The sequence below is a fragment of the Emydura macquarii genome, unplaced genomic scaffold (assembly GCF_026122565.2).
Source record: "Emydura macquarii macquarii isolate MOO-44397 ecotype Brisbane River unplaced genomic scaffold, CSIRO-AGI_Emac_v2 contig_3305, whole genome shotgun sequence".
In the NCBI taxonomy this organism is placed as follows: domain Eukaryota; kingdom Metazoa; phylum Chordata; order Testudines; family Chelidae; genus Emydura; species Emydura macquarii.
The window spans coordinates 7,339,660-7,349,842 of record NW_027133442.1 but is presented as its reverse complement, the minus strand read 5'-3'; the positions used below and the strand labels follow the sequence as shown (position 1 = coordinate 7,349,842).

General features: G+C 50.4%; 1 protein-coding gene across 4 annotated transcripts; it reads right to left on the bottom strand.

Annotated features, from left to right (window-relative positions):
* Positions 1 to 3,705: 3,705 nt before the first annotated feature.
* LOC137143276 (zinc finger protein 436-like) lies at positions 3,706 to 6,792 on the bottom strand. Of its 4 annotated transcripts, none has more exons than XM_067532990.1 (3): positions 6,661 to 6,792; positions 6,137 to 6,250; positions 3,706 to 5,166 (listed from the first exon to the last, which is right to left on the bottom strand). In XM_067532990.1, the coding sequence occupies exons 2-3, from the start codon at positions 6,213 to 6,215 to the stop codon at positions 3,833 to 3,835; spliced, it is 1,413 nt and encodes a 470-aa protein (XP_067389091.1). In that variant the 5' UTR covers positions 6,216 to 6,250; positions 6,661 to 6,792; the 3' UTR covers positions 3,706 to 3,832. The 4 variants fall into 4 exon arrangements, with proteins under 4 accessions (XP_067389091.1, XP_067389090.1, XP_067389093.1 ...); XM_067532989.1 differs by having other exon boundaries at positions 6,576 to 6,789; XM_067532992.1 differs by having other exon boundaries at positions 3,706 to 5,163; positions 6,576 to 6,789.
* Between the last annotated feature and the right edge of the window lie 3,391 nt (positions 6,793 to 10,183).

The window sequence follows — 10,183 nt, the reverse complement described above, 5'->3', positions numbered from 1 at the left end:
TAGCATGTTTCCTGCAATGTCACACATATATACAGATATGAAACTCTGCTGTGTCATATCCCCAAATGTGTGTCTCACATAGTTTGAATGGATGCAGACAAACACAAAGCTGTGTTTCCATGCCCAGCAGAAGCATGCATACAGGAACAATGGACTGGCCTAAGCACCTGTGAGCACTTTGGCTCATGTGGAAGAAATCATGCCCATTGCCAGACAGGGTTGATCACCTGTCCCCAGGGGGTGTTGGGGAAATTTGTTAAAAGTTGAGGCGTCTTTGTCTTGAGCTCTCCCCTGGAATCCATCTTCTAAGCAACACCAAAGACTGAGAATCTACCCACAGGGAGGGCGGGCGGGCGGGCCTGGTAGCAAGAGGCATCGCAACCAACCTGTATGGTAAACTGAATACAGACTGACATATTAATCTTAGGTTAAGATGGGAGTTATCTTTTAGTTAATTGTGATTAACTCCTTAATTTATTAATAATCTGATTTAGATTCACTTCAAATCTTACTGTAATCAATAAACTTATTTGTCTTATCTAAAACAGTGCAGGTGGATTGAGTGTGTGCAGAGACCTCACTTAGAGTGACAGAGATGGTGCATATCTATTTCTTTGATAAATTGACGGACAAATGTAAATGAGCTTGTAGGGTGCAGTGTTTGACCTTGCAGGAGGGTGTTTGTTGGGGGTCTATCCCATCAGTGCCTGGCCAGAAGCACTCTTTCGCTAGGCCAGGGACTGATTACTCGCAGGAGGCTGAGCATGGGCTGACCCAGGAGTGGGTGGTTCACACACCACAGTGGGGAAGGTCAGGGCCCAGGAGAGAGGAATTGGGGTGACAGCTACACACCAGTCTGGATTGCGGGGGTGGGAGAACGTCACACTTGTCCCTTAGACATAGCCCAGGGAGCGACATACCTTATAGCAAGGGATCACTAAAGGGGTCTACCCTTTAGACCATAATTCCAGAGCAGGTTTAGGTCCCATATACCCATTCCTCTCTAAAGACTAATGATTCCTTTATCCTTCTGGCAAATTCCCGACAGGCCCAGGCAACATGGATCTTTTGAAACAAGATTTGTTAGGAAAAACAAAGAAAACCATATAAAAAAAAAAATCAAGGTATCCAAATTAGCCAGGTCTAAGGCTCCCTAACCTTGCCCAAACTAGGCCACACAACTATGTAGTTGTAGAAAAGAAATAGTAAGGTCTAATACGCCCATTTCTTTGTTTATATTACAGTAGTGTCTATGGGTCTGATTGTGCTGGGCATCGCACAGACCGTGATTAACAGCTCCTGGCCTAAAGAAAGACTAACCAGAGAAAGGGAGGATTATTGTCCTCATTTGGCAGATAGGGAAACTGAGGCAAAGACACCCATAGTCTCATGAAGAGGCTGGAGTAGAGTCAGGAATAAAACCCAGATTTTTAGAGCTCTAGTCCAGTGATTTAGCCACAAGCACATAAAAACACTGCCTCTGAGTATCCCCAGAACTCATTCCCAGGCTTTGCCTGAATCTTAGTGGGACAACAACAAAGTTCTCACCCTTGGAGATTCTGTTCTCCTGTAGTCATGTTTTACAACTTACCAATCCATCTCCTTCGGGGCTGTCAGTGATCATACCAGTCCTAAGGCCCTATAGGACCATTTATCATTAGCATTAGACAATAGGCCTACACTCTGAAGAGCGTCCATTGTCTCATGTTTTGGAATGTCAATGTGAGATATCATCAGCCTGGATTTTAATAAGGGCTAGGCATCCCAACAGCTCCCATGGACCTCAAGTGGGGTTGGGGATGCTTGGCTCATCTGAAGACCAGGACCCAGGATGTCTCAAGTTGGCTATCCAGAAATGGAAGAACCCAAAATCAGAGTACAATGGCTATTGTCTTCTTGTACTTTAACATCTGGATTGGGGTTCTTTGCCCACACCCCAAGGTAAAGACCAGAGGAGTATGACTCAGAGCCATTGGCTCTCAATGATAAAATACTTACTGACCAAACCAGACAACCCCACCTTGATTTATTTATTCACAGATTTTAAATCCATAAGGGACCATCCAGTCCAGCGTCCTGCATAACTCAAGGTAGAGAATTTCCCCCAGCGATGCCTGTGTCCAGCCCACTAATTCCTGATTGGTGACTCTTTCTAAAAGATCACTGCTAGCCCAGTCTTCATTCAAAGACTCCAGGTGATGGAGAATCCAGCACATTCCTACAGTGATTAAAGGACTGCAAAACATGCCTTATCATGAGAGACTCCAGGAGCATAAACTAACAAAGAGAAGGTTAAGGGGTGATTTGATCAATCTGTAAATGCAGTCGTGGGCAACAGATACTTGAGAATGGGCTCTTCAATCTAGCAGACAAAGGTCTAACAAGATCCAATGGTTGAGAGTTGAAGCTAGACAAATTCAGTCTGGAAATGTCAATTTTTAACCCTGGGGCTAATTAACCAATGGAACAACTTGCTGAGGGCTGTGTCGGATTCTCCGTCACTGGTCATTTTTAAATCCAAGATTAGGTGTTTTTTTCAAAAAGATCAGCTCTTGGAATTTTTAGGGGTGAAGTTCTATGGCCCGTGTTCTACAGGAGGTCAGATAGATTGATGACAATGGTCCTTCTGGCCTTGGAATATATGAATATCACTTTATCATTTTGACTTTATATTATAGTTTATAATATAATATTGCCAAGCTTTTTTATAGTGCTTTTCATCAAGTAGATTTCAAAGTGCTTTACAAAAGAGGTCTTTACAAAAGAATCATCACCCCCATGTTATAAATGGGCAAACTAAGGCACAGAAGGGTGAAATGACATGCCTAAGGTCACCCAGTAGGTCAGTGGCAGAGCAGAGAATAGAACCCATGTCTCAGTGCACTGTGTGATCCACTACATCACACTGCCTCTCATATAATAGAAGAGGGTGGCCAATCCATGGCTAACGAGCCACATGTGACTCTTTTACAGTTAAAGTGCAGCTCGCGGAGACCCTCGCCCCATTCTCTGCCTACCAGACTGCGGGGGAGCTCAGGGCTTCTGCCCTGTGGTGTGGTGGTGGGGCTATGGGCTTCTGCCCAGGGCGAAGGGGACCTCTGGGCTTCAGCCCCACGAGGCACACCTGCTGGGGCTCGGGGCTTCAGCAGAAGCAGGGCTGAAATCTTGGCAGATGCCTCCTGTGGGGCTAGAGCCTCAAGACCCCGTCTCCTCAGGGTAGAAACCGTGACCCCACCATCCTGCCACAGGTCTGAAGCCCCAAGCTCCAGCAGGCGCGACCTGGCTCTCGAACTTCTGAAGACTATCATATGCTGCTTGGAGTTTGGCCACCCCTGTATTAGATACTATTAGATACTATAAATTGTCAAAACAATAAATCAAATGAAACATTTTGCCCAATATTAATATTTTGTTTTGTGAAAAATTCTGAGCTTTCAACAAATCGGGATGAAAATCAAATTTCTGAAATCTCTGAATTTCCCATGGGATGAAAACTTTGAATTTCAATCAATTTAGAAGTTAGCAGCAGACTCAGAGAGTCATAGAAATGTAGGGCTGGAAGAATCCTTGAGAAGTCCTCCAGTACTTTCCCCCACACTGAGGCAGGATGAAGTATACCTAGAGACCATTCCTGACAGGTGGACCTGTCCCAGACCTAGAACTGTTCTTAAAAGCCTCCAGGACCCCGAATTCCACATAAATTCTTATATGTGCTCCAGTCACCAGAGGGAAGGCAAGAGAGTTGTTCTGTGCAAACAGGGAGTGCATACCCACCTCAGAAAGGTACGCACAATGCCCCTGTGCAGACAGGTCAGGCCCCCAGCTCGTGTATTTAGGCTGTGTGTGTTCTCTGGTGCCTGGCGAGGTAGGAGCTGAGGCTGAAGCTCTTGCAGCAGTCAGGGCATTTGTAGGGTTTCTCTTCAGAGTGGATCTTCTGGTGCTGGATGAGGGTGCAGCTCTCACGGAAGCCCTTCCCGCAGTCCATGCAGCGGAAGGGCCGCTCCTCCGAGTGGGTCCGGCGGTGCTTGATGAAAGCTGAGCTCCAGTTGAAACTCTTGCCACACTGGGTACAGCAGTAGGGCCGCTCCCCAGTGTGGGTGCGCTGGTGCTTGATAAGGGTCGAGCGGTGGCTGAAGCTGCGCCCACAGTCAGCGCACCTGTAGGGCCGCTCGCCTGTGTGCGTGCGCTGGTGCTGAGCCAGCTGGAAGCCATGGCTGAAGCCCTTCCCGCAGTCAGGGCAGGGGTGAGGTTTCTCTCCAGTGTGGACGTGCTGGTGTGAGCGGAGGTGCGAGCTGCGGCCGAAGCTTTGCCCGCAGGCAGGGCACCGGTATGGCCGCTCTCCAGTGTGGATCCGCTGGTGCTGGATAAGCAGCCGGCTCAGCTTGAAGCTCTTCCCGCACTCGGCACATCCATAGGGCCGCTCCTCGCTGTGCACCTTCTGGTGCCGGCTCAGGGCCAGTTTGGTGCCAAAGCTCTTTCCGCACTGGGGGCATGGGTAAGGCCTCTCCTCTGCACCCAGGCCACTGGCAAGGCCGGGGCTTTCCCCGGTGTGGGTGAGCTGGTGCTGGATCAGGTATGAGCTATCCCCAAAGCTCTTCCCACAGGCCTCACACCTGTAGGGTCGCTCCCCAGTGTGGGTACGCTGGTGCTTGGCCAGGTGGGAGCTCTGGCTGAAGCCCTTTCCACAGTCGGGGCATTTGTAGGGGCGCTCCCCTGTGTGGACCCGCTGGTGCACAACAAGGTGGGAGCTGACCCCAAAGCCCTTCCCACAGTCAGGGCATTGGTAAGGTCTCTCACCAGTGTGGGTGCGCTGGTGCTGGAGGAGATGGGAGGTGCAGGTGAAATCCTTCCCGCAGTCAAGACATTGATGGGGTCTCTCCCCTCTATGGGATCTCTGGTGCTCAGCGAGGTCTTTGTACTGAGAGAAGCTCTCCCCACACTGCCCACATATGGCCAGTCTCTCCTTCGGATGCCCAAAGGAGTCTTGGAGCTGCCAAGGATCTCCTTCATACTCAGCATCTCTCTCCCTCGGGAGGTCTCCTTGCTGTTGTCCTGCCCCACTGATGTTTCCCTGCTTGGGGCTCCAAGATGTCCCATGTGGCTCTGCTTCTGCAGGCCCTTCTTGCCGGGGATTCTCCTCATTTTCACTGGTTATCCCGGCACCTGCTGGGGGAGAGAGAGAGAATCCAGCAAGGGCTCAGTCCCTGTGCCTGCAAGAGAGGGGGCAGCAAAGAGGTTTGTTGCTGACTAGAAAACCTGATGGGCAGGAAGCAAAACCCCCCAAACCCTTCCCCCAGGGAAGAGAAGAGGGATCAGTTCTGCTCCAATGGCCCAGCTGAGCCTTCAGAGAAAGACTGGGGAAGGGAAGGGCTCCTGGGAGGGGTCAGGCAGGGCAGGTGGGAGCCAGGAGAGGCACCTGGCATGAGGACAGGGCACCTGCTGGGGACAATACTGAGTGAGACAAGATGATTAGGGAATTATTTATATTTGTACTTGATACGAAGGATAGCAGGTCTGAAAACTCAGAGCCTTTTATAACAAGAATATAACAAGAAAATCAGACCCTGAGCTCATTTGATCTTTTATAACAAGGGTGAAGGAAGCAGTGATTATAGGTTTGGATGGGGGGCGGAGGGCGGGGGAAGGAAAATCAAGCTAGATCCCATGCTTGTGTAAATTACTCCACTGGAGTCAATGGGCCAGATCCCCACCTGGTGTAAATCAGCCATCACTCCACTGGAGTCAGTGGGGCTTGCCACCTGATTCCCAGCTGGTGTGAATCAGTTATAGCTCCGTAGACTCCAATGGGCAACATTGATTTACATTAGCTGGGGATCTGGCCATACATTATTAGGGTCCAATATGTGTAACTATGTCAAGCGAAACCTTTGTGTTGTATCCCTTTCACGCACAGCACCCTTTGTCTGCCTTTGCCTTTTAAGAGTGTGATCTCTTTGGGTCAAGCACGGCATCTCTGTGCTTGTTTGTTCAGCACATGGCACGGGGGGCACTAAATCTGAGCCAGGCACTTGGGTGCTGCCATGCTAGCTGAGATAGAACTGGGGGGCTTTGCTGGGATCTCAGCTTTTCCCTTCACTTCTGGATGGCTTCTGAGCCAGTGTAACTCATTCCTCACCTGTGCAGGCGCTTCTTGGGATCTCCCTTTCCTCGGTGCCTTGGAAATCTGGGGCACTCGGCTCTTCCCCTCGCTCCATCCAGGAGGTCACGGCAGGGTTGGGGACAGGGAATCCTGCTCAGGGGAATGAAACGGGTGAGACGTGCTTGATGAAATCTCCCCTGAGGGCTCTGTACAGAGAACTCACCCTGATTTTTTATCTGGGCCCTGTTCTCTGCTGGCGGGAGACAGAGTGGTATGTTCGCAGAGACCCTTTGAGGCAGGGAGACACCTGGAGGGAGAGGGGCTGTGCCCCCTGCAGTGGAGTCAGGGATCTCCACGCACACAGGGGGGCCAGCTAGCCCCTTGCTGCCATGGGGAGGGTCAGGAAAGAGCATTGCCTCAAAGCAAGGAGCTGCACGCTGGATATAAGCAGAGAAGGTTTACTGAACATCTATACCTGCGGTGGGGCGGGGAGGGTGGATAACCAGGGCAGGCACTAACCCAGGGCTGGAACTGGGAACCTGCAGGACTCAAATGCACACCTCCGTGGGGTGTGGAAGGTTTTTCCGATCCCAGCCGCGGTTCGGCTCCGATCTCCGGGGCGATTGCCTCCAGGCAGCGATTTTCTACCTTTGCTGCTGTTTCTCTCCCTTCCCTAGGCCGCCTCCCTGATGCGCCCGGCCCCCAGTTCCTGCAGCACAGGGGAATTTGGGCAGAATTCGGATTGGAATGGGCGGGGCCGGGGGCGGGGCAGCTGGGCGGGAGCACGAAGGACGTTCCCTTCCGGGCCCGCTCAGCCCTTGTATTTTGTTCCTCCAGCAGCAGGGTGCTCTGGGCTGTAGCAGCTCTAGGAGCTCGCTCGTTTTAACTCTAAACCCTCCAGATCGCAGGCAATCGGAGATACCAGGCAGCCGGACTCTTCCTGCCTTCCTAGGGCCGCTATGCAGTGTATATTGTAGAAGGGTTCGAAGAAACGTAAACCAAACTTGTTTGCCACTTAATTAAAATCCTACAAGGACTCAAAAAGGAACCAGGAGAGGTTGTTTTTTCTTTTTCAGATCACTGTGTGTGTTAAGAACAAACAAAAACTGACAACTGTGTCTGTTGATGCAAATACTTTTTTTTAGAGCCGCTGACCTCACCTAGCCGCCCTCCGCCCCCCAATAGACACAGGAGACCCCAGGGCTTCCAGCTGAAGGGAGCCTGGAGGAACCAGATTTTAAGCTTGAACCCAGATGGGAAAACCCAAGATAAATTCCAGCTGCAGGCAGAAATGGGGATATTCTGCCCCCTCGTTGCAATTAGGGAACCTCGTGCCCTCCTCAGAGACCCCACAGAAACCTTGCACCCCCAGGCCAGGCCCTTGTTCTGACATACAATATTGCTGTTGTAACCCCCTGCCCATGTAGGGGGCTCTAAGGCCAGAATGGGAGCGCACAGTATTGGGGGCAGTGCTTAATTTGTAATGAAAGCGGTGCCAGGGCTCAAGCAATTCTTTTACATTCATAACCAAGGATAAGACTTGGTCAGGGAAGTTATGGATTTCATCACTTTCCAGGACCCCTGTGACTTCTGGGAGGGGGCTGTAGCAGCTGTCAGCCCTGGGACTGCCACAAACAGCTGATGGGAGGAGGGGGGGCCTGCCACCAAACAGCTGATTGGCAGCTTGACCCTGGGGTCCATACTGAGCAACTGATTGCTGGCCAGCTCTGGGGTCACCACTGAACAACTGATCAGCCAGCCCACTGGAGCAGCAGGGCTGGAGCAGCTGCAAACCCCCTTCTGTTTTCCCTCCTTCCCCCAAGGTATTTTTAGTAACAGACAAGGACAGATTGCAGTTCCCATGAATTTTTGTTTATTGCTAGTGACCTGTTCCTGACTGTTCCTAAAAATATCCATGGCAGAATCTTAACTTTATTCATAACTGAGGCAGCAAGACCAGAGGTGCTAGGGCTATGAACTGAGAAACCTAGAGGTGCCAAGGCTGAAATTAAGCACTGGTTGGGGGAAAGGAGGTTATTTCCTAGAGGATGACAGTGATCATCAGTCAGGAACTAGAGTATCACCAGAGATGTGGGAATGGGATCTGGATACCCACTGGGAACTGATATTGGGGACGGTGATAGTCAGACATTTGGAAGCCTAGATGGCTGCTGTGGCCCCAGAGGGGACATTTCCTGGATGTCAGTGGCTCCTGAACTCGCAGCTCCATGCAAATTGAAGAGAGGATCCAGGTGCTGGAGAGGCCATGAGGGAGGAGATGGGCTGACCCCACCTGGGAGTGTCCACTGTCTGGCTTCTCAGAGAGCTCTAGTTCATAGAGGCCTTGGGGACTTGCACCCCCCAAACTGACGAATAACCCACACAGAGTGACTCTTGTGGCAATCTGGTGGCCAGATTATTTGTGGAAGTTTGAGCTTCCTACAACATCTCAGCTGAGGGTCCTGATCCCGTAACTCAGGCATCAGTTCCTTGAGCTGTTAGTTCCAGAGCTCCTGGGTTCAATCCGTGCAGATATCCCAGCCAGAGGCATCATTATAAGAGACTGCAATATCCAACAGAGAAAAGAGCCCTGAGCACTTGGAATCTGCTTCCAAGTTTGGGACATGCATAGATATATAGGGCACAGACTGGGCCTGGGGGTTAATGATTCGTGCTGAGCAAGAGGTGGGGAAGTGGGGGAAGTGACCCACTCTAACGCAAATAATTCCAGCACTCTGCTCCCTTTCAGCCTGGTTGAGAAAACCCTGTTTCCAAAACAGATCTCCAGTAATATCAGCTCATAAACCTGCTCACCTGCCATATCAACCCATCCTCAGGCACCCCCCAGACGACATACAATTCATCTTAATAAGCAAGGGCACCCCATATAGAAGACATGGGAGGAGATGCATTGGGGTCAGAGCCTCAGCTGGTGTAAACTGGCATAGCTTCAATGAGGATCAATAGCCCAGTATGTCTAGACTCTGAACCTTGTCCCCCACACCACCATGTATTTCAGTGACAGGATCTCTCTTGATGTGGCATCCAATAAGATTCAAGCTCCCACCAAATCATCTCCACACAAATCACTACACGCAACTTGAGGACATTTCTCTGTTTGTCTGGAATGTGATAACTTTTGAATGCCACATCTGGTCAATTCCACAATTTCAGGGTATGTTCTAGGCAACAATGGGCAGAACTCTCTGGATCTGGCAAACATCGGAATACCAGAATGAGGCAATGGGGGATGCACACAACCCCGGTATTTGATTAGCAGAGCTACAGCTTCTGCCATTTCTGTAATTGTCCAGAGCTCAAAGAACAGATTGAGGACAGCTATTCACAACTTCCAGTGTTACAGCACCCCCCATCTCAGTTTAAAAAGTTGACATCCTGCATGACTTATCGCCCAGACAGAAAGAAAATAAAAATAGGGGGAAAGGGCAAAAGAGGGGAATAAGGGGGTACACAGAGCCTCTGGCACAAAGAGTAGAATGAAGGACCTTGGTACAGGGGAAATGGGGGCACAAACAGAGACCCTGGCATGGGGGAATGGGGTAGTGAACCCCTGCTAGAGGGAAAATGGAGGACCCTGATATGGGGGGAAGAAGGAAATGGGAATACATAAGGGGAACGGGGAATAGGGGAAGCGGAGACAGACAGAGCCCCAGGAATGGAGGTGAATGGGGAATAATGGTATGGGGGACAGGGACATACAGGGCACACAGAATCCTGGCATAGGGCAGGGTGTGGTGGGGGCAGTCCCTGAAATAGAGAGGGATGGGAGGGTGGCTATTAGGGGAAATGGAGGAGCCCATGGCATATGCAATGGGTTCAGCCTGCAGAGGCAACAAAGTGTGAGACCCTCTAATTTATAGATGATTTTAAGGCCAGAGGGGACCTCTGCATGAAACCCATAACTTATGGCTGAGCTAAAGCATGTATTTGAGAACAACATCCCAGCTGCCATCTAAAGACCCCAAGTGATGGAGAATCCACCTTGTCCCTTGGCAAGGCTGCTCCAGTGGCTAATTTTCCCGCAATGTCAAAAATGTGCACCTTATTTCCAGTCCAAATTTG

Excerpts from the sequence above, each read along its gene's own strand:
- LOC137143276 (XM_067532990.1), bottom strand. The coding sequence starts at position 6,215 with ATGGAGCGAGGGGAAGAGCCGAGTGCCCCAGATTTCCAAGGCACCGAG. Across the intron at positions 5,167-6,136 it reads CCCAAGAAGCGCCTGCACAG|CAGGTGCCGGGATAACCAGT; the intron begins GTGAGGAATGAG and ends TCTCTCCCCCAG.